The sequence below is a fragment of the Ranitomeya variabilis genome, chromosome 2 (assembly GCF_051348905.1).
Source record: "Ranitomeya variabilis isolate aRanVar5 chromosome 2, aRanVar5.hap1, whole genome shotgun sequence".
Lineage (NCBI taxonomy): Eukaryota > Metazoa > Chordata > Amphibia > Anura > Dendrobatidae > Ranitomeya > Ranitomeya variabilis.
This window is the reverse complement of record NC_135233.1, coordinates 932,118,607-932,143,375: the sequence shown is the minus strand read 5'-3', so window position 1 is coordinate 932,143,375 and position 24,769 is coordinate 932,118,607. Positions and strand designations below refer to the sequence as shown.

At 41.6% G+C, this 24,769-nt stretch overlaps 1 protein-coding gene across 1 annotated transcript in view; it reads right to left on the bottom strand.

The window, feature by feature from the left end:
* Nucleotides 1-2,568: 2,568 nt before the first annotated feature.
* LOC143810029 (uncharacterized) overlaps nt 2,569-24,769 on the bottom strand; it is a 479,140-nt gene continuing 456,939 nt past the window's right edge. The window contains exon 9 of the mRNA XM_077292939.1: nt 2,569-2,658. Within this exon, the coding sequence (XP_077149054.1) occupies nt 2,620-2,658 (39 nt within the window). The 3' untranslated portion in view covers nt 2,569-2,619. The remainder of the gene's footprint in view (nt 2,659-24,769) is intronic.

The following is a 24,769-nucleotide window of genomic DNA, read 5'->3' as shown; positions in this document are numbered from 1 at the left end:
AGCGGGAGAGGGGAGTTTGTGAAATTGTCCACTGAGCAAAGCTGGGAGAAGACCAAGTCAAGGGAGTTTCCATCTTCATGTGTTGGAGAGTTAGTATGCTGCGAGAGGCCGAAAAAGGAGGATAGAGATAAAAGGTGAGAAGCAGATGGGGAGAGGGGAGAAGCAATGGGGATGTTGAAATCACCCATGATAAGGGTGGGGGTGTCACAGGAGAGAAAGTGTGGAAGCCAGGTGGCAAAGTGATCCAGGAACTGGTGAGAGGGGCCGGGAGGACGATACACCACCGCCACTCGCATGGAGAAGGGGACGTAGAGTCTGACAGCATGGGCCTCAAAGGAAGGGAATACAAGTGAGGGTACTTGGGGGATAACTTGGAAGGTACATTTGGGTGAAAGGAGCAGACCAACGCCTCCACCTGCTCTGTTGTCTGATCTTGGGTTATGAGAAAAGTGTAGTCCACCATATGAAAGAGCAGCAGCAGCGGTGGTGTCTGACTGCTGGATCCAGGTTTCAGTAAGAGCCAGGAGATTAAGAGAGTTCGAAAGGAAGAAGTCATGAATGAAGGAGAGTTTATTACACACAGAGCAAGAATTCCAAAGGGCACAATTGAAAGAGACAGAAGGCATGCATGGAATATTAATAAGGTTAGAGAGGTTTCTGGGTGTAGCAATTGGGAGGTTTGACTGGCTATAACATGGGGGGCCGGGGTTGGGAGAGATGTCTCCAGCAACTAGGAGAAGGAGAACTTATTTAAACAAACAGCTACCGTTTCTTATCTACATATCGCCGCCAAGTGAGTGTACCCCAACCAGCTTAGTGATCGCTACGTCATAATATATATATATATATATATATATATATATATATTTTATTTTTTTTAACAAATGAGCTTTTGTGTTTGTCTTTAATCCATACCGCTACAAAAGGTAAATGTGTTCAGATATTTTACTCTGATTAATGCCCTCTTTGCCTGGGCTCAGAGTTTTGGTGGGCAGCCCTCTCTTGGCAGGTTTGCTGTTGTACCATGTTCTTTCCATTTGATGATAATGGATTTGATGGTGCCCAGGGGATCATCAGAGATTAGGATTTTTTTTATAACCCAACCGTTACTTGTAATTCTCAACAACTTTGTCCCTGACTCTTTTGGAGATCTCCTTGGTCTCCATGGTGTTGTTTGGTTAGTGGTGCCTCTTGCTTATTGGTGTTGCAGCCTATGTGGCCTTTCAGAAAAGGTGTGTATATACGGACAGACCATGGGACACTTAGATTGAACACAGGTGGACTTCCTCCATACATTTGCGGAGTATCCCACATGTCTTTTAGCAAACTCAAAATGAACTTTACATTTTTGTGTGTAAGTAAAGGCTTTTTTATGCCCACTCTTCCATCAAGGCCACCTCTCTGGAGTGTAAAGCTTACTGTAGTCGTATGGACAGATACTGCTGTATTTGCTTGGGAACTCTGCAGCTGTTTCAGTGTTACCTTTGGTCTCTGTGCTACCTTTCTGATTAATGCCCTCCTTGCCTGGGCTTACAGTTTTGGTGGGTGACCTTCTCTTGGCAAGTTTGTTGTGGTACCATGTTCTTTCCATTTGATGATAATGGATTTGATAGTGCCCCGGGAGATCATCAGAGAATGGAATTTCTTTTTATAACCCAAGCATTACTTGTAATTCTCAACAACTTTGTCCCTGACTCTTTTGGAGATCTCCTTAGTCTTCATGGTGTTGTTTGGTTAGTGGAGCCTCTTGCTTATTGGTGCTGCAGCCTCTGTGGCCTTTCAGAAGAGGTGTGTGTGTATATACTGACAGGCCATGGGACACTTGGATTGCACACAGGGTGACTTTTTTTCACTAAGCATGTGACTTATGGAAGTAATTGCTTGCACCATAAAGTTTTAGGGGCTTCATAGCCAAAGGAATAAATACATATGTCACACATATGCATATGCACATGCCAATGTTGCATTATTTGATCCCATAAGTTTAATTGATGCCTATATTTTTCTCACTTCACTTCACTAACTTAGACTATTTAGTGCTGATGCATCACACAAATCAGATTACAAAATATTTAAACATAGGTTGTAACAAAAACAAAGTTTCTTCCCCCTGCTTGTAAGATGGGGTGGTGGGTGACTGCAGCTGCAAGATTTGTGTTTAGTTTTCATAAAAAGTAATACTCCATTTGTCTTACTGCTTGGTCCATGACTTCTAAACTCTTCTAACTACCAGCACCAAAGTTATTTGTGTTTTTGCTTAACGTTTTTTGCTCTACTGAACGGAAATAAATGTATATTTTTTTGCCATTAAGTCAGATGACTCTGAGGATTTGTATGTGAGTTTGTACAGAGATTTAGTTCCCTATAAGTAGCACAATTGTTTTTCTCCATTAACTGCTTCTACTATTGCATCTCCGCTCTATTCACATGAATAAGGCTGGATTGCAATACCAGACACAGCCAATAAACAAGAGTGGCACTCATTCTATAAAAGTGTCATAAACCCCTTCAAGTCGTATTTGAATTTCATCATTTTCTCTTTTATTCAATGCAAGATGTGCAGAATGTCTCAAATATTTTTCCAGAACTTTATGTTCACAATTTTCCAGTACTTTATGTTCACAATTTTCCAGTTTCCTTGACTGTTGAATCAGCACTCTAGAAAAGAGAACAAATGGCATAAAATATGAATTGTGCATGCTTTTGGGAAATGCTCAGGTGCGGCTCATACAATATTAAATGTCTTAAGTGCTAGGGCTAAACATTGCAAAGAAATAAGTTACAGACCATTGTACTGTAAACACCTCTCTCAGTAAAGTTTTATTGTAGTCTTTTTAGTGCCATAATCTATGAAGTCATAATGTGTTTTAGTGGGAAACATGATTTCATTGCACTTACTGGTCATAATGCCAGGTAACCAGGATAATAATTTATACAATATAAATCTAACATTGGTATTATTAAGCCTATAACATAAACAATACAGATGGATATTATGAAACACAGCTATTAATAGGCAGGAAGTGGACATGCACATTAGGGTGTTAATATTTTATATTTTATTCAATTTATCATCTAAATTTATTGGATTTTAATCTGCTGTTGCGTCACTGTATCCGGGAAATGCAGAACCAGACAAACCTATATTAACGTCTGGGCTGCAATAAAACTTGGTCTTGTGTATTCAACCTTGACTATCTGCATTGTTAGGTTTGAAATTGCTGGTAAAATAGTAATGAAAAATATAACCTTCTTTGGACTATTTCAGATATTTCTGAAAACCGTACCACAGAAAAACAGTAAAGTAACACGGCCAACTAGCAGTCTATGACATGAATGCAAACTTCTGCTAACGTGCTGTGCCTGTGTCACAACAAGCCTTGGGTTTTTATATTTTACCCTCCCATTGTATTTTTGCTTTACATTATTGTTGATCATTTGCCCTTGATTCCTTTTTTTCAGGAGATATTCCACATTATGTACTTAAGTAAATGTATCAACATTGACATCCTATATGTGCAGGGAAAGAAGACCTAAGTACAGGGCCCAACATTAGAGCCAAGAATATAGTATATGGTCCCCCTCACATATATGGACCATATTGGGATAAACTACAATAAACACTAAGCAAACAAAGAAGCACCACAGCAGTTTAAATATCCAAAGTAGCAAAAAGGTATATTTTATTTATAAAAGATAAAGAAACAGGTACATTTGAAGGCATGGGAACACATACAACAACACAGCACTATAGTGCCCAAAGAGAGCTGTGGACGGTATCCATATAGTATATTAAAACAAGGTTATGGTAGAAGCAAGGATTTAACATGGCGTAATCTCTTATGAAGCCATGCTTGGCTCCCCAGGTACTAGTAATAGGAAATACATAAGACAATGTAGTAAATACGCTAGGATAGCAACATACCAGGGTATAATGTCCGTCACCACGCCGTCCACTGCGATCCCCGACGCGCGTTTCGGTTAAGAAACCTTCCTCAGGGGGCATGTCTAACAACATTGTGACGGCATGATGGCCGTGAAATACTATCTTGAAACTTCCACACTATCTCGTGGTTTGAGGGACCTTCTGCTGGAACTACTGGAGTTCACTCTCACCCATAATTTTTTTGTCTTCAAGGGGTCCTTCTACCTACAGCTCCAGGGGACAGCGATGGGGGCGTCTTTTGCGCCTTCATATGCTTGTCTCTTCTTGGGGCTGTGGGAGAAGGACCTATTCCTGTCCGATGAACAGGGGTCGGTGGACCGTGTACCGCTGTGGACACGGTACATCGACGATATCTTCTTCATCTGGCAGGGCACACCCATCGACCTTGCGCAATTTATTTCGACACTTAACAGCAATGACCGTAACATCCATTTGACGTTTGTATGGAGTACGGATAGAATAGATTTTTTGGACGTTACCATCTCCAGGGATGCCGCAGATATGGCTCAGACAGATATTTTTAGGAAGAGTACTGCTACCAACACACTTCTTCACGCTTCGTCAGGACATCCACCCCATATGATTAGATCTGTTCCCACTGGACAATTTTTGAGACTACGGCGTATTTGTTCTACGGACGTAGACTTTGAGAAAAGAGCTTCGGACTTAAGGGAACGGTTCTTAGCAAGGGGATATAGTGGTAGAATAATCAAAAAAGCATACCACCGTGCTAAATATACCTCTCGCCAACAACTGCTGTATGGGACTAGATCTAATACTGGACGTCAAGGTGATCAAGTGAGGTTTATCACCACCTTTACCTCCCAATCCAGTAGGGTGAGGTCTGTACTTGAAAAAGCATGGCCCATCCTTAAAATTGATCCCATAATCAGCAGGTTTCTCCCTGTTAAACCACTGATTACGTTTCGTCGCTCTAAAAACCTCAGAGACCATTTGACACAGAGTCATTATGTGGGATCTCGTCCATTGACGTTTTTGGATATGGGCCGCGGTGGGGTGGGTTGCGCCCCCTGCGGCAGATGCATTGCCTGTACCAATGTCGACCGATGTGCTACCTTCACGGACTCCAGTGGCAAGAGAACCTTTGACATTAGACAGCGCATTACATGTACAACGAGGTACGTAGTGTATTATGCGTCTTGCCCTTGTGGCTTAATATATGTCGGATTAACAACCCGCCAGCTGAAGGTCCGTGTTCGGGAGCACGTCCTAGACATTCAGGCGGCATCTACGCAGGTGGACGCTTCCACCCTCAAGACATTACCTAGGCACTTTAAGTCATTCCATGCCTGTGATGGATCACTTTTACGGGTACGTGGCATTGATGCCCTCCGGATCAATATCCGGGGTGGCCAATTATCTAAACGGCTGGGTATGATGGAGTCACGTTGGATATGGACACTAAAGACAGTCCATCCATATGGACTGAATGAGAACCTTCCCTTTGCTCCCTTCCTATAGTCGCCTCGCCCCTGCGCACCATACATATGCAATACGCTGCACTATGTTCTTTTATTCATTTTTAACCAGTGTTTTTTACTTTTAGTATCTATATGCCTTATGTGGGTTCGTGACCGGAGATATACCTTGTATGTGGATGATATCAACAAATATACGGGGGTTCATGCTGTCTACCGGATCTGCTTTTTCATCTGGATCTTCTGCTGTTATTCTTATTCGAGATTATGGATATGTTCGGACATTGTTTATATATATATTTATTGTGATATTTCATATATTGTTATTTCATATTCCTTTCTCTGTATATATACAGCTTCGGTCTGATGATCCGTTTTGACTATTTTGTACTATGTTTATATTTGTTATCTATATTATTATATTAATTTATACTTTGTACCCTGAGATCTAGTTCCAAACTTCGGTATATCCGGATTATGTTTGAGATTTGAATATGTTATATATCTCCATATTGATATATTTATATGTAGTTCCTCCATATATATATTCGGTCCTTACTCCATAGGATACTGTGTGCTATTTTTCTCCTATATATGTCTTCTCTTTTCTGTCTTGTAGTATTTTTCCGCCTCTTATGCGGCCTATTTATCTATGTATACCATTCTGTTGTTGTGACTCCGCCCCTTGTTTTCAGTCTGTTACTTGGTCACATGGGGCCCCCATGTGTTCCAGCATCAGCTGACTGGATAGCGGCGTACCAACCATGTTGGTCTCTATGGTGACGCCTCAGTATTTCCGGTCGTTATTTTATTTGGGCATTAGCGTTTTGATTTTTTCACTGAATCTACACTTGCGTCATTATTGTGACGCTTCGGCGATGATTTTGTGACGCTTCAGCGACGCCCTTCTGGCGTCGCCATGGCGACGCTGTAGTGATGTCCCACCACTTCCGGTTTACGTTGGCGTTGCTTTGAGAATGGTGATGGATTTCCGTTTCCGCTTTGGCGGTATACATCTACACTAGACACTAGACAGCACTTTTTAGTTGTTAGACATGCCCCCTGAGGAAGGTTTCTTAACCGAAACGCGCGTCGGGGATCGCAGTGGACGGCGTGGTGACGGACATTATACCCTGGTATGTTGCTATCCTAGCGTATTTACTACATTGTCTTATGTATTTCCTATTACTAGTACCTGGGGAGCCAAGCATGGCTTCATAAGGGATTACGCCATGTTAAATCCTTGCTTCTACCATAACCTTGTTTTAATATACTATATGGATACCGTCCACAGCTCTCTTTGGGCACTATAGTGCTGTGTTGTTGTATGTGTTCCCATGCCTTCAAATGTACCTGTTTCTTTATCTTTTATAAATAAAATATACCTTTTTGCTACTTTGGATATTTAAACTGCTGTGGTGCTTCTTTGTTTGATTATGTACTTAAACTTCATAGGTTCCAATAACAATGAGAATGACTCTAGTTGCTTATTAACCCCTTCTGTTTTTGCTTTTTCCTTTTTTGCTCCCTTTCTTCCCAGAGCCATAACTTTTTATTTTTTGGTCAATATGGCCATGTGAGGGCTTGTTTCTTGTGGGACAAGTTGTACTTTTGAACGACACCATTGTTTTTAACATATTGTGTACTGGAAAATAGGAAAAAAATTCCAAGTGCTGTGAAATTGCAAAAAAAGTGCAATTCCACAGTTGTTTTTTTTCTACCATGTTCATTAAATGCTAAAACTGACCTGCCATTATGATTCTACAGGTCATTACAAGTTCATAGACACCAAACATGTTTAGGTTCTTTTTTATTTAAGTGATGAAAAAAAATCCAAAATTTGTTAAAAAAAAAAAAAATTACCCCATTTTCCGATACCCGTAGCGTCTCCATTTTTAGTGATCTGGGGCTGGGTGAGGGCTTTTTTTGTGCACTGTGCTGACATTTTTATTGGTCTAGATACGATCTTTTGATCACCCATTATTGCATTTTATTGCAATGTAGCAGCAACCTAAAACCGGAATTCTGATGTTTTAATTTTTTTTTTTGCTAGGACGTTTAGCGATTGCGTTAATTCTTTTTTTTATATTGATAGGTCGGGCGATTCTGAATGCGGCAATACAAAATATGTGTATATTTGATTATTTTATTTTGAATGAGATGAAAGGGTGATGATTTCAACTTTTATATTTTTATTTAATATTTTTAAAAACATTTTTTTCCCCTTTTGCATGCTTCAATATTCTCCATGGGAGACTAGAAACTGCAATTGTCTGATAGCTTCTGCTACACACAGGCAATGATAAGATCGCTTGTGTGTAGCAGAAATGCTTACTTGCTATGAGTGCCGAACACGGGACGGCGCTCATAGCAATCCGACAATGACAACCATAGAGGTCTGCTTCAGACCTCTGGTTGTCATGCCGAGCCATCAGTGACCCATGATCATGTGACTGGATCACCAATGGGTGGGATTTACGATGTGCTTCCGGTGAGCGCAAGTTAAATGCCGCTGTCAGAAATTGACAACGACATTTAACTAGATAACAGCTATGAGTGGGTCACGATTCCACCTTTGGCTGTTGCGGGCACATGTAAGCTGTATAGCTCAGCTGTCAAGTGCCCAGAAAGGTGCGGGCTCAGTGCCGGAGCCCGCACCAAACAGGGGGAATCCGACATCGGCGTACTATTACGCCCCGATGTCGGAGAAAGGTTAATCTTTCAATGGCTGTCCAGAACAGATAGTTTTTGGCTGACCCATATTTCAACCTCCTCATGCACATGAATGTATAAGGAAAGAAAAGTAAGCGGCTTACAGACTGCTCTGGAGAATAATTATTTCCGTGGGAAAAAAAAGTTCACCATTTAAATTTGAAGTGCCCGAGTCTAATGTCCTCTGACATAATATTTAAAAGTAGAGTTTGGAAAACCCCATGCACGTTAGATGGTTTGCCAGTACTGATGAAATTGGTGAGTTTGGTTCACTTTAAGAACTTTTATTTTATCAAAGATTGTGGAGCATGTACACGTGCATATTGAGGATCTCCAGTTAATCACATTCACCACTGCAAAGCAGGTGACATGACAGGCCAATCACATGTAATCATCTAGAAAAAAATCCAGTACATTTTACGAGGGTTGAATGAGGAAGAACATCTATTAACTGACTATGCTTGTGCTTGTCTGCTAATTTATATATAGCGAGGGGAACTTCCTGAGTTAGAGACCATCCTGATTGGGTATTATTACTATTCGTTTACTTACGGTAAGGTATTTGCTCTCTTTTTATGTTAGGTTTTGTTTGTAATGGCCACAATGTGAATGTGCACCTACACATTTCACTTATACCAATAGACATGCCAGCCCATTTTTTGCTTTAGCTCTTTGAACATATAGGGGCTTGCCCCGCTCACTTGAATTGTGCATTTTGCCAACATAGGTTTCCATGGGCAGGAGCCAAACAGGGCAGATACAGTCTGATGCATTTCTCGTGCGAGAATCGCATCGTAAACCTCGGACTGGCTGTCGGCTTTCCTGACCTGAGCTTGACAGCTGCATAGTAATCCATCAGGCTGTCAGGAGAGGTGCCAGGCCAGTCTGTGCAGTGCAATGCGATTCTCGCATGAGAAATATGGCAGTCTGTCTCTGCCCTTAGTCTTGGGTTCTGCTCTGCCCCATCTATTTTGAGGCCTGCTGGCCCTTAATGAAGTGATCTACTAGAGTTATGGTCTATCCTGATCAAGATCATGTCAACCAAGTACCCTATATTATTTACATGTACTATTACCATTTATTTACTTACTGAAGGTATTTGCTCATTGTTTTTATGCTAGGTTTGGTTGCAAATTTATATAGTTTAGAATTGTATCCAGAAAATAAGATGTTCACAATTTAAATCAATCCCTGTGATCGTTGGGTAGGAAAACACAGGAGCAAATGTTCAATGCCACCCAGCCACCAAAATGTAAACAAAGCATGGCACTTAACCCCTTAACGACCGCCGATACGCCTTTTAACAGCGGCCGCTAAGGGTACTTAAACCACAGCGCCGTTAATTAACGGCGCTGTGGAAAAAGTGAATAGCGCCCCCCAGAGTCGGGGGTAGCCGAGACCCCAGAGAACATGATTCGGGGTTTTTTTACCGACCCCCGAGTTGCGATCGCCGGTAATTAACCGTTTACCGGCGATCGCAAAAAAAAACAAAACGCGATTTCACATTTAATTTCTCTGTCCTCCGATGTGATCGCACATTGGAGGACAGAGAAATGGGGTCCCCGGTCGCCCCCGATGCCCCCCCGATACTCACCTGTCTCCCCCGGTGCTCCTCATGGCTCCCCATGGGCGCCGCCATCTTAAAAATGGCGGGCGCACGCGCAGTGCGCCCGCCGACCGGCACCTGGGAGATCTTTGGGGTCTCGGCTGCTGGGGGTAGCCGAGACCCCAAAGAACATGATCGCCGGTAATTAACTGTTTACCGGCGACCGCAAAAAAAGAAAAGTGATGTGTAATTCTCTGTCCTCTGATGTGATCGCACATCAGAGGACAGAGAAATAGGGGGATTCGGGTACCCTATCATACTTACCGGTGTCCCTGGGTCCTCCTGTGTCTTCTCCTGCCGGCCGGCTTCTTCCTATAGAAAGAAAATGGCGGGCGCATGCGCAGTGCGCCCGCTCTCTGCTGCCATCTGCCGGCCGGCAGGAGAGAAGAGTTGGGGCTAAAATTAGGGTTAGGGCTAGGGTTAGGGTTAGGGTTAGGGCTAGGGTTAGGGTTAGGGCTAGGGTTGAGGCTAAATTTAGGGTTAGGGTTGGAGCTAAATTTAGGGTTAGGGTTGGGGCTAAATTTAGGGCTGGGGCTAAATTTAGGGCTACGGTTGGGGCTAAAGTTAGGGCTATAGTTAGAGTTGGGGCTAAAGTTAGGGTTAGGGTTGGGATTAGGGTTTGGATTAGGGTTGGCATTAGGGTTACGTTTGGGATTACGGTTAGGTTTGGGAATAGGGTTAAGGGTAGGGTTGGGATTAGGGGTGTATTGGGATTAGGGTTAGGTTTGAGGTTAGGGTTGAGATTAGGATTAGGGGTGTGTTGGATTTAGGGTTCTGATTAGGGTTATGGTTGTTTTGAGGTTAGGGTTGCGATTATCCTTAGGGTTGTGATTAGGATTATGGATCGGGTTGGCATTAGGGTTAGGCCTCTTTCACACTTCAGTCTTTTGGCGTCAGTCTGAAACCGCCATTTTCATCAAATAGCGGATCCGCCATTTTTTTTGGCGGTTCCACTATTTTCCCATAGACATGCATTAGCGACGGATTGAGGCGGATGGTCGTCCATTCCATCCGCCATGTGACGGATCCGTCGAGATTTGGCGGTCGTCATCTAGACATTGACGGCCATTGTAACATTTTTTGTCTGCGCCGAAATGGCGGTTCGCGTTCGTCATTCCATAGAATGGCCGCCTATGGGCGACGGATCCATTGTTACCGTCATTTCGGCGGATCCGTCGCCCCAATCCGCTTTTTCAATTGCGCATGCTCCAAAAAGTAGATACTTTTCCCAGACAACCCCCAAGTAACGGATCCGTCAAAAAAACAGATCCGTTAATACCGTTTTCTCAACAATTGTGACGGATCCGTCACTATGTCAGAGCTGACTGACGCCAAACAACTGAAGTGTGAAAGAAGCCTTAGGGGTGTGTTGGGGTTAGGGTTGGAGTTAGATTTGGGGGGTTTCCACTGTTTAGGTACATCAGGGGGTCTCTAAACGCCACAGCCAATTTTGCGCTCAAAAAGTCAAATGGTGCTCCCTCCCTTCTGAGCTCTGCCGTGTACCTAAACAGTGGTTTACCCCCACATATGGGGCATCAGCGTACTCGGGATAAATTGGACAACAACTTTTGGGGTCCAATTTCTCCTGTTACCCTTGTGAAAATAAAAACTTGGGGGCTAAAAAATCTTTTTTGTGAAAAAAAAAATATTTTTTATTTTCACAACTCTGCATTATAATCATCTGTGAAGCACTTGGGCATTCAAAGTTCTCACCACACATCTAGATAAGTTCCTTGTGGGGGGTTTCTACTGTTTAGGTACATCAGGGTCTCTGCAAACGCAACATAATGCCCGCAGACCATTCTATCAAAGTCCGCATTCCAAAATGGGGTTCCTTCCCTTCCGAGCTCTGCCATGCGCTCAAACAGTGGTCCCCACCACACATGGGGTATCAGTGTACTCAGCACAAATTGGACAACAACTTTTGGGGTCCAATTTCTCTTGTTACCCTTGTCAAAATAAAAATTTGGGGGCTCAAAAATCTTTTTTGTGGAAAACATTTTTTATTTTTATTTTCACGACTCTGCATTATAAACTTCTGTGAAGCACTTGGGCATTCAAAGTTCTCACCACACTTCTAGATAAGTTCCCTGGGGGGTCTAGTTTCCAAAATGGGGTCACTTGTGGGGGGTTTCTACTGTTTAGGCACATCAGGGGCTCTGCAAATGCAACATAATGCCCGCAGACCATTCTATCAAAGTCTGCATTCCAAAACGGCGCTCCTTCCCTTCCGAGCTCTGTCGTGCACCCAAACAGTGGTCCCCCCCCCACACATGGGGTATCAGTGTACTCAGGACAAATTGGACAACAACTCTTGGGGTCTAATTTCTCCTGTTCCCTTGTGAAAATAAAAACTTGGGGGCTAAAAAATCTTTTTTGTGGAAAAAAAAAAAATTTTTTATTTTCACGACTCTGCATTATAAACTTCTGTGAAGCAGTTGGGCATTCAAAGTTCTCACCACACATCTAGATAAGTTCCTTTGGGGGTCTAGTTTCCAAAATGGGGTCAATTGTGGGGGGTTTCTACTGTTTAGGTACATCAAGGGCTCTGCAAACGCAACATAACGCCCGCAGACCATTCTATCAAAGTCTGCATTCCAAAACGGCGCTCCTTCCCTTCCGAGCTCTGCCATGCGCCCAAACAGTGGTTTACCCCAACATATGGGGTATCAGCCTACTCAGCATAAATTGCACAATAAATTTTGGGGTCCAATTTCTCCTGTTACCCTTGAGAAAATAAAAAATTGCAGGCTAAAAAATCATTTTTGAGGAAAAAAAAAAGGATTTTTTATTTTCACGGCTCTACTTTATAAATTTCTGTGAAGAACTTGGGGGTTTAAAGTGCTCACCGCACATCTAGATAAGTTCCTTAAGTGGTCTAGTTTCCAAAATGGGGTCACTTGTGGGGGGTTTCTACTGTTTAGGCACATCAGGGGCTCTCCAAACGCGACATAGTGTCCAATCTCAATTCCAGCCAATTCTACATTGAAAAAGTAAAACGGCACTCCTTCTCTTCCAAGCTCTGCGGTGCGCCCAAACAGTGGTTAACCCCCACATAAGGGGTATCGCCACACTCAGGAGAAATTGCACCACACCTTTTATGGTCTAATTTCTCCTGATACCCTTGTCAAAATAAAAATTTGGGGGCAAAAAGATCATTTTTGAATAAAAAATGCGACTTTTTATTTTCACGGCTCTACGCTATAACCTTCCGTGAAGCACCTGGGGGTTTAAAGTGCTCACCACACATCTAGATAAGTTCCTTAAGGGGTCTAGTTTCCAAAATGGTGTCACTTGTGGGGGGATTCCACTGTTTAGGCACATCAGGGGCTCTTCAAACGCGACATGGCGTCAGATCTCAATTCCAGCCAATTCTACATTGAAAAAGTAAAACGGCACTCCTTCTCTTCCAAGCTCTGCAGTGCGCCCAAACAGTGGTTTACCCCCACATGTGGGGTATCGATGTACTCAGGAGAAATTGCACAACAACTTTTGTGGTCTAATTTCTCCTGTTACCCTTGTGAAAATAAAAATTTGGGGGCAAAAAATCATTTTTGTAGAAAAAATGCGATTTTTTTATTTTCACGGCTCTACGTTATAAACTTCTGAGAAGCACCTGGGGGTTTAAAGTGCTCACCACACATCTAGTTAAGTTCCTTAAGGGGTCTAGTTTCCAAAATGGGGTCACTTGTGGGGGGCTTCTACTGTTTAGGCACATCAGGGGCTCTCCAAATGCGACATGGCGTCCAATCTCAATTCCAGCCAATTCTACATTGAATAAGTAAAACGGCACTCCTTCTCTTCCAAGCTCTGCGGTGCGCCCAAACAGTGGTTTACCCCCACATATGGGGTATCAACATACTCAGGAGAAATTGCAGAACAACTTTTGTGGTCTAATTTCTCCTGTTACCCTTGTGAAAATAAGAATTTGTGGGCGAAAAGATCATTTTTGTGTAAACAAATGCGATTTTTTATTTTCACGGCTCTACTTTATAAACTTCTGTGAAGCACTTGGGGGCTCAAAGTGTTCACCACACATCTAGTTAAGTTCCTTAAGGGGTCTTGTTTCCAAAATGGAGTCACTTGTGGGGGTTTTCCACTGTTTAGGCACATCAGGGGCTCTCTAAACATGACATGGCATCCGATCTCAATTCCAGCCAATTCTGCATTGAAAAAGTCAAACGGCGCTCCTTCTCTTCCAAGCTCTGCGGTGTGCCCAAACAGTGGTTTACCCCCACATATGGGGTATCGGCGTATTCAGGAGAAATTGCACAATAACATTTATCGTTAAATTTCTGTTTTTACACTTGTGAAAATAAAAAAAAATGGTTCTGAAGCAAAATGTTTGCAAAAAAAAGTTAAATGTTTATTTTTGCCTTCCACATTGTTTCAGTTCCTGTGAAGCACGTAAAGGGTTAATAAACTTCTTGAATGTGGTTTTGAGCACCTTGAGGGGTGCAGTTTTTAGAATGGTGTCACACTTGGTTATTTTCTATCATATTGACCCCTCAAAATGACTTCAAATGTGATGTGGTCCCTAAAAAAAAAATGGTGTTGTAAAAATGAGAAATTGCTGGTCAACTTTTAACCCTTATAACTCCCTAACAAAAAAAAATTTTGGTTCCAAAATGGTGCTGATGTAAAGTAGACATGTGGGAAATGTTATTTATTAACTATTTTTTGTGACATATCTCTCTGATTTAAGGGCATAAAAATCCAAAGTTTGAAAATTGCTAAATTTTAATTTTTTTTGCCATATTTCCATTTTTTTCATAAATAATCGCAAGTAATATCGAAGAAATGTTACCACTATCATGAAGTACAATATGTCACGAAAAAACATTCTCAGAATCAGCAGGATCCGTTGAAGCGTTCCAGAGTTATAACCTCATAAAGTGACAGTGGTCAGAATTGTAAAAATTGGCCTGGTCATTAAGTACCAAATTGGCTCTGTCACTAAGGGGTTAAAATCAGTGAGTCTTCTCTATTCTAGGTGAAGAAACAAAAAGTGACTCTCCTCTAACACAAATTGCCTGTTTTAAAGAATATGAAAATGAGCCTTCAAATTCAGACAACCCCTTTATTAAAAATAATCTTAACATTGTAAAATGTATTTGTCATTGTATCATAATGATATACAGTATACTATACTGATTGCAATAAAAAACATGAAGATATAATTTGGTAAGTCTCCCTAACCAATGTTGATTAATGAATATATACTAAGTAATCTAATGGATATTATTATTAGGCAATTCCATATAAATGTGTCACTGATACATGAATGAATATAGTGCAAATACAGGTGTAATGTATGATAGTCAGCTAATTAGATCATAATATAATGTAACATTGTTGTAATATGTTAAATAAATTATGCTGGAAATCCTTAACTCTGCCCTTCACCTTGCCAAACCAGCCTACTTCACAACCCTCAGCAAGTCACTATGATCCCATGTGACTCTTTAACACTTTTCACCAACTTCAGCGTTGCTGATCTTGCCATTTATTTCAAAGAAAAAAATAGATGGCCTACAACAGGAAATTCTCTGCACCAGTACTAGGTACTACAGATTCAGGATTGGTCGCACCAGGGGCAAGGGATCGGATTCAGGTACCGCCGACGCGGTTTAAGGATTAGGATATGGACACCGCTGGAGCGGCCACAAGATAAAGAACTCACTATACTATACTAATGGAATGACACAGGAAAGGGAATAATTATAACAAACTAAGGCCTAGGGACCTGGCAACACACAGTTACACACACCAACACCATGAACACTAAACTATATGGGCTGCTCAGGCACCTCCCTACTGGGGATGATGCCTTTTATACAAGATGCCTCCCAGCTATTGGCTGGGAGCCATCTTGCAGGTGCACACTTTAACTAAATGCCTCCCAGCTGTTGACTGGGGGTATTTTACCATGTGCCACTTAAGAGCAGGAAAGCGTGCGCACTAGGCGCCCGGCCGGAATTCAGTGTGGTGTGCACTGAGGAAGGAGGGAGAGAAGCGCAGGGACACTGGTGAGTACATGAGTGTCCATGCATGTGGGGAGGAGAGGAACCATGCGGGGGCGCCAGCCATGGTTGTTACAATCTGATCCTTTTTACCATCAATTCCCTCAGTTTGTATCTGGACATAGAGAGATACTGGCTGTTTTCCAGTTTATGGTTCATGCACCTTTACATAAGCACCATTATTTATTATAAGGATAGCTGGGCCATATAATACAAACACTTTTTACCTTTTGTGTCATCCCAACTTCCTTAAAGATTGGAAACATTATGAGTTTTTGGAAGTAGGGTCCTTTGGTGGGAATTGGTGAACCTTGTGTTACTCTGTAAAGTCTGATATTGTCTAATACTGTTTGCACAAGTACCCTTTTGAATTGTAAAGTGCTGTGGAATGGTGCAATATAAAAAAAGTAATAATAATTATTATTATTTTAAAAGCATAGAGATTACCTTGTATGATTTTATATTTACTTTGTATTACAAAATATCACCGACTGAATTGCTGCATTAACCATTACGTTCTCATTTGAGAATCTTGTCAACTCATTTAATCTGATTTTGAGCAGGAAATTGGGAAGGAGGTTTAAACCACTGTGTCTGTATCTGTTCCATCATGTCAGATGACTGGTGATTAATTGGAATTGCCAGGTGGCTGCATGTTAGCCCATTGATTGAGGTGACCCAATAGCCATAGGTTAACTCTGCTCCTGCCTATCTTGTTTTTCATCTAATTGTAACATACGACGGTCACTTTTTTAATTCTAGTGCCAATGAGTTTTTTAACTATAAAGCTGGAGGCTCGATCAGCACAATTAAAGATACACAGTATAGAGAGACATCCTATTGCTTCTAATGCTATTGGCAAACAGTTATAGACAAGCTAACTTAATTTCATATGCCTAGTGTTAATTGTAACAAGTACATAGAAACATACAGCAGTAACATTAAAGATTGATGGCACTGTGTTATCTGTTTATTTATTTTTATCTTAGAATGCCATTCATATATTTCTATAGACTAGAAATTAGCAAATCAATTAAATGCAAATCAAATTAATGTTGAATTTTAGGAAATTCACTGGCCCCGGCAAATTCGAACGTTTTGCTCAAGTCACCAAAAAATGACTGTCATCATTTTACACACGCAGAAGATTACACCAGCCTCAGGAAGCTCACATGATCTCTGCTGCTGTCATAAGGGCTTCTTCCAATACCTTCCAGCACCTTACAGCAATCACCTCACATGGAATAGCACAACCAATCAGTAGGGACTATCAATGCATGTATAAAAGCCAAGATTAGGAGTATCCCAACCATTTTATGGTGATTCAGAATAGATAAAGAATGTCAGAGCTCACAGCTCTGCAATAGCGATGTAGAGAAAAAGCCTAAAAACATTGGATAAATACTCCAGACAGAAAGTATTGTACAACTGTAACACCGAAGAAGATGAGTGTTGTCTGGGAATAATACAGAGATTTAATTGATAGTGGGAGAGAAAAAAAGAAGAGGTGCCAGCAGCACTTACACTGTGATTGATCAGTGAATTAGTTTAGCTAGGCTGGCAGCTTGTCAATTACACTTTTTTTCTGAATTCTTCATGCACTGGAAAGCAGCAAGCCAAAATTAATTATTGTTCAAAGAAAAAAATCTAAATTCGGAGAAAGAGCGTGCATTTCTTCTGCAGTTCATTTTATGAAATGGGGAATAATTGTTTTTAAAAAACTACAAAAACAAAATACAATTCCTCAGATCTTGACATTTAACTGTGATCTATCTATCTCATAAAATGTCTGTCTGTGATTTGAATAATTTTTTGCATACCTTTTTTTATAGTTTAATTTTATATTGTTACACTTTATACTAACACAGCAATGTAATGGCTGACATTTTGCTCTGCTGATCCCCATCTCAAACTGGTAACTCCCCCTTTCATTTAAAATAAGCTGAAGTGACAGATTATCAGGAGATCGATGATTTCTAAACATTATGAGAAAAACATGGATTTCTCTGGAATAAGACATTGAATTGCAGCTATCAAGGTAGCATTTTATTCTCCTTTGCATGACCTACATGTTCTACATGCCCATTTAGAGGTCGTAGGAGGGTTGATCCTAATAACAGATACCCTTTAATTATGGTGCGGTAAAGAATATATATAAAGAAAAATTGGAAATGAACAGGTTAATGTAAAAGAAAAAAATACATTCCATAGCTAAGAATATAGGACTTGCAAACAATAGCACCATCACCATTAGCACCAGCCACCCGAGCACCATCACTAGCAAACGCAGGTCACAATTGAACCCCTTTGCCTCCAGCAAGGGTATTAATGGAAAAGTTCATAGGGCATTATGGAATATATGGCACATCACTCATCTCAGTCACTGTAGGATGATGTAACTACTGATACCATTAGTTTGAGACAATATTTGGCACAAGCCTCCTCCACCACCATAACATTTAATCTTTTACATTGCAAACTTTCAATTCAATTACACCTTTATCTGTTCTGCCACTTAGTCACCTAAGCCACAATACTCTGGGAGCTATGGAAGATATTTAGCCTGTATGTTTAGATGACATGACGCTAGAGGAGATAGTGGACACAATTTAAACATATAGCTGTTGTTATGATAGTGTAGCCACTCACGAAAATAGGTAGCACACTAAAAGCTGCCATTGACCCTGCTGGTTCCTGTACAGACTAGAGATCCTGACCCGCAATCCCTAGTGGTTCCTTATGCTGCATGAAAGGCTGTTGAGCTCCTCAAATTCCTCCTAAAGAACCGGAGGGCAGAGCAGAGTGAAAATTACCTACAGAAGGGAAAGTGTGCTGAAATAGAAAGAGATCCCACAGTGAGTAAAACAAACTATGAAATACAAAATAAAAGATTAAGTACATAATGATAGAGAATATGTGGCCTACGTTCCAAAAAGAAACAGAAGATAGATGTAGGGTAAAGAACATAAGCAGCAGAGACATACATCCTAGCTCATCTTTCACTACAGTAGTATGGCTGTACATCCAAATGAGAATATCACCAGCAGGAAATGCCAGCAGGTGGAAAGAATATAAAGCCGCATCCAAAAGGTGATAGGGCAGGCAAATGAGTAAGTGAAAACACCAGTTACTCTAAAAGAATGAAGAAAGGATTACAGAAACTAAACACCCAGAGAAAAGCTGTGGCTTGGTGGACAGAGAAGCTGACCACAAAGGACAGGCGCAAGGGTTGAGCCCAGATACATTACCACTTTGTTAGCAGTTATCAGATATTTTGAGAGGGGCAGATATGGCTGGGGAGGACAAAGACAGGAGGTTGGGCAACTGTCAGTCGAGTCAGGAATGATGATGATTGGTATACAAGATCTGGGAATCATATTGAGGTGATGAGGATGTGATGACATTGGAGGAAAGTGGTGGCCTGGATGATGAAGAGCAGCGTCAAAGTTCACTTAAAAGTCATTCAGGAAGCAGATGATGCTGCAACAGCTGTTGGTGTAAGCATCTCAACAGCACTTGAAACCTGTAATTTTGTTGGTGGTGAGGCCTACATGTGGACACCTTGGGTGTGAATTCTTTTCCAAGTTGCTGGTCAACGAATCTTCTGCAATGTGCAGACTCTGCAGTAGGAAAATAAACAGTTGGCATTGAGGCTCAAATAGGAATTTGTTATGAATTTGTTCACACTCGCACCAGTGAAAATCTCCACATACACCAAACTGGTCCCTGTATAAACTAGAAACGCCCTAGCTGCCCAACTAAAAAATGTCACCTCGGACCTGGGTCCCTAAAAGGCTGTTAAAGGTTTCTCATACCTTTTAGGGAAGCAGAGGGTAGGCTACAACATTCTACCAGCAAGGAGAAAAGAAAGTGTAAGGAGAGATACGAGAACCCAAGGTGAATTCAAATAAGGAGGAGGAGTGAAGGTTAAGGAGTACCAAAAATAAAAGCAACAATAAAGACCTCCCAAGAACCTAACAGTGCTAAAAGGAAGAAGAATTCAACTGGTATTTACCCAGAAATTTACACCTCTAAGATAAAGAGCTGGAAATCCTAAATAGTCAACCACTAGGAAATATAGTCAGCAAGGAAGTGCAGAGAAGGGAGGCTATGAAAAGGCCCACTAAGAATGTGATAGGGAAAACCAAAGTGGGAAAGTGGAGAACACCTTTAAAACAGCAAACCAAAAAGAAAATTAGGACAAAGGAACAATCACAATTTGGACAGGGAAGGAAAAGAGCCATAGCTCAACAGGCCATCGGATCGAATCCACAAACAAGCCATGAAAGAATTGCAGCTCTCCATCATCACATTACACAATATCATTTGCGAAAACCAAGCTGGCGACAATATGAATGAACCTGTCCTCCCTTCCCTTTTACTCACGCTCTTCTTTGTGATAGGCAGGTTTCATCCTCAAGTAGTGTCTGGTCATTATCGTCATCCCCATTCTCATCATCTACTGATTACCATCCTCTACATCTCTCTCTCATGTTAAAGTTCATCCCAATAGCTGCCTTACCATGTTGATGGCTTTTGTGAAATGATGGTGCTTCCATTATTTTGTGAAGAAAGATGTTCTTGCTTTGTGCTCTTAAATGTCAGAGACCTTGAAATTGACATTGCTGTTGTCCATGGTGGAATGCACATTTTAGCACAATTATTGCCAGGGATGTTACACTACTTTCCTAGCCCATTCAGTCATTCTCTTAAAAGATGGCAATTCACTACTGCAAGTGGTTGAGGTGCTATGTGTTCATTAGTGATAATAACTCAATATCAGACAACACTTATATACCTTTTCACATCCTCCTTAGTGGACAAGAGGGCAAAATGTCATGAACATCTGCCATGCATTTGGACAATGTAACACATTTGCCTTATGGCACACATCCTAAATTTCCTTGTGTACAAAAGGTGAACATTTTTTTTTCAAACCAAAATTCACGGCCTTCCCTCACTATAATTTTCTTTACAATCATGATAATTTTTAGTGAATGTAAGCAGAATTTGGTGATCCACTGGTGTGAATTAATCCTGTACAACCCTGAAAAGGATTGGTGTCCTGTGCAGAGTTGGGTACAAAAGACAAAAATTTCAAAGCAAAAATTAATGGTCTTACAGTACTACAACAAAATTTTACCATCATTCTTATTTTTGGTAAAAAAAATTAGTATGTTATGTGCATTAACAGGTGAGAATTCCACTGGTGGTAGCACCTTGCATTTTCACACAAAAAAAATCATTAGCAGCCATTAATTTATGCAGTTTGTTTTTTTAAATCATCCTAACTTCTTTGCAAAAATTTGCATTTATTTGTATCAACAGGTGTGAATTCCGCAGAAGGTTCTTGTGCACATTATCATTCCAATTGTTTTGAAAAAATGAGTGTCTTGTAGGAATTAACAAGTATGAATTGCCTCGGTAAAACACCAGGATTAATCCCAGCATCCGAGCATGCTCAAATGCTAGCCATGTGTCTATGGCTTACTTGAAAAATATGTTCGAGTTCCTGCGACTGCATGTCTCGTGGATGTTCGACCACTGCAACACATGCAAGGATTGCCTGTTTGTTAAGAAATCCCTGCATATTTAGGGTCTTAAACATATTATTCAAGCACGCCAAATTCACTTTAGCACATGAGCATGCTAGGATAACACCTTATCCAAGCACGATCCTTCATCACTACAAATTATCTCTGAAAAACCTAAAGTTAAATATGACACATTTCCTGTGTATTTTAGGCAATATATATATATATTCATCTTTTACATTTTAAAAATTACAAAAAGCAAAAATGAGTCTATGTAATTGTTTGGGCACACTGCATGGTTAGTACCCAGTAACACTCCCTTTTGAAAGTAGCACCGCTTGTAAATGCTTTTTGTAGCAAAGCAAGAGTCTTTCAATTTTCTTTGAGTGATTTTCATCAATTCTTACTTGGAATATTCATCCAATTTTGTGAGATTCCTGAGTTGTATTGCATGCACTGCTATTTTGAGGTCTAGCCACAGATTTTCAATGATGTTCCGATCAGGGGACTGTGAGGGCCATTGCAAAACCTTCAGCTTGCACCTTTTGAGGTAGTCTATTGTTTATTTTGACATGTGTTTAGGATCATTATCCATTTGTAGAAGCCGTCCTCTTTTCAGCTTCAGCTTTTTTACAGATGCTGTTATGTTTGCATCAAAAATTTGTTGAAATGGATCCATTTTTCCCACTACCTGTGAAATGTTCCCCATGCTATTGACTGCAACACAACCTTTTCCTGAAATTCTGGGCTTTTTATTCTCCATGCATACCTTTGATCATTGTGGTCAAAAAGTTCTATTTTAATCTCAATGGGGGGTTGTGATTAGCCTCTCTAGCAAGTCTATGAGCATCTCTCACTGAAATTTTGCTTCCAGACCTCCTCTGCTCCTGTTAACTGCCATTTCTTAATTACATTTCAAACTGAGTAAAGGGCAACTTAAAGACGCTTTGCTATCCTCTTATACCCTTCTCCTGCTTTGTGGGCCTCCACCATTTTTCATTTTCAGAGTACTACGCAGCTGCTTAGAAGAACCCATGGATGATGTTTTTGGCCCAAGGTTAGAGGTGGCTGGGTTTTTATGAAGCTGGGAACTTTGAATCACCTGGCCTTTCTTAACGATGAAAGTGAACAAGCCATAACACTAACAAGCTAATTAAGGTCTGAGCACACAAATATCCAAGGGTGTCCAAACTTTTGCATTGTCCCTTTTTCCTCTTTATAATTTTTATAAATTAAAAAAAAAAACTACTCCTTTTTTTGCCTAACATACAAAGGAAATGTGGCATCTTTAAAGGGAATCTGTCAACCCCGGGATCTATATGACCTATTAATATGGGCATGCAGGTAATAGAAATGTTTCACTAATGGCTGGTCCTACCAGTATGCCTCATATTAATGGTCTTGCTGAGAAATGTCATATTCTTTCTTTATGTTAATGATTTCTTCCAGGCTCCAGGGTGTGTGGTGTCTGGAAGAAATCCTTGCCTCCTGTCTTTATTGTGATGCTTACCTTCTCCCATCAGCGTCACCTATGGCCCCAGAATCCTGTGCCTGCATCCTGCACTCCCTCAGAAATACATACCTCATTCTCCCTTCTGTGGACACTGCATTCAGGGATCTTCTAAGCAGGCACTGGCGACTTCCGCTTCAGTGACCTCCGGTGTTTCGTCGATAAGGTGTTCTCCCCACATGTCATTGACATGTACACATGTACACAGTGACTCGCCACCATGGTACTTTGGGGATCCAAAATAGTGCAGTGCATGCAGCACCATAAAGTTTTGGGTCATCGGTTTTCTTCCGACCTGGTCAAGCTGGGATTTTCAATGTCCTACCAAGCAGGAGATGCCTCAGCATAGTTCATCCCCTTATGGGAGAGGGGGCTCCTATCACTTCAGACCTGCAGGTCTTCTTGGTAGACTTCCTAAAGGCTTTTGATGAGCCAAATCTTCTGCAACATTTTCCTTCCCAGCTTCCAGACCAGACCGGTAACGCATGTGAGGAAACCGTCCACGTCTGGCTCTGTCCTTCCAAAGACCACCTGTTCCCTAGCCTGTTGAGGAAGCTACCCATACAAAATCCACAAAGGTCGACCATGTTTGGCTGGCTGACCAGAATCCGGAACGCAGTCATTAGGAGGGATTTCGGTATTGCTGCGTTTGTCTGAAACATCCTGACGGTCTTTGCCTTGTGAAGTATAAAAAACTGCAAAACCTTGGGCCAGTTAGAGAGACTGTCCTTGGCAGGAGTGTTCCCTCTCCACCAATGACTGTGACTGTATCAGTGGTAAGTGGAGGATTTGGTTTGGTGCGAAAGTTTGTGCTGCAGGCCATGAAGAGTCAGTGTCAGATTCTTGTCTGAGAGCTCCAAAATCTGGTGAAGGTGTTGTCAGGTGAATGTCGAGCCCTACCAAAAAACAATCAAGTAATTTATAAGTAAGTAGATCTCCTGATTGGAGCATTATGCTCTCTGGTTTTCCCATAGGTCGTCCCAATCTGAGAACTCAAGTGCACATTCTAATGTGGAGATCCCATGTGGTGCTTTGTTGGGGACAATTGAATCACAAGAGGTGTCTGGCCCCCTTACATCAAGATCAGTTATCAGTGTTGCCATCTTCTCCACCAGGTCTGCTAACAGCTGATGCGCTGTGTGGTGGCATCTCCGAAGGAAGGGATGCAGAGATAATGTCCCCATACAGTTACGATGATTGTTCCTCTGATCTGCTCCCAGGAACTTCCCAGCCTCTTGGATGTATTGTCTTGGAGATCAGACTGAAGGTTGACCCAGAGGAGGTATTTTCAGTTTCTTGGGTGGTTGGTTGAAGAGGACGTCAAGGTGGCGGCGGAGGAACTACAGTTTGTCTTTGAATCCTCCAAGGTGATAATGAATGGAAAGAGACTTCCCAATACCAAGTTCCTGGTACTATGCCCGCTTTGTCCTATACTGAGGATGGCTTTATGGAGAGTAGCATCCTAGTCGTGAATATGTTAAGAGATGTCACTTTTCTTCTAGTTGACAGGATAAGTTGTAGCCTAAGGAATAAAAGTCATGTGAGTCCGTGAAGAGGTATTGGCCTCCAACTTCTCTGCAGAGAGTCATCCCATTCTTGAAGAAGAGCGGGCCATGGGGGGGTACTGTAACGATATTGTCAGCACCCTTGCATGGTTCCCGTTCTATGCAGGGATGCCGGCATATTGACCATACAGCGTGGTCACCTGACATGCTTTCTGCTTCCTTCCATGTTTTGAGTTTTGAGTGGCACACCTAGTGCACACATGCACACTACCATGTTCTTAAAGGGCCAGCGCGAGATGGCTCGCATCCAATAGATGGTAGGCTTCCTCTTTAAAAGGCAGCTGTCATGTCGGACACTATTCACACTAGGGCGTCCGACAGACAGCGGTAATTCCACATTCGTCCACTATACGCTCAGTGGCGCTGGCTAGATTTTTATCCAGGTTGCCCAGGGTTAATCTAGCTGGTACTCAGGTTGGAGGCTGGGTCACGCC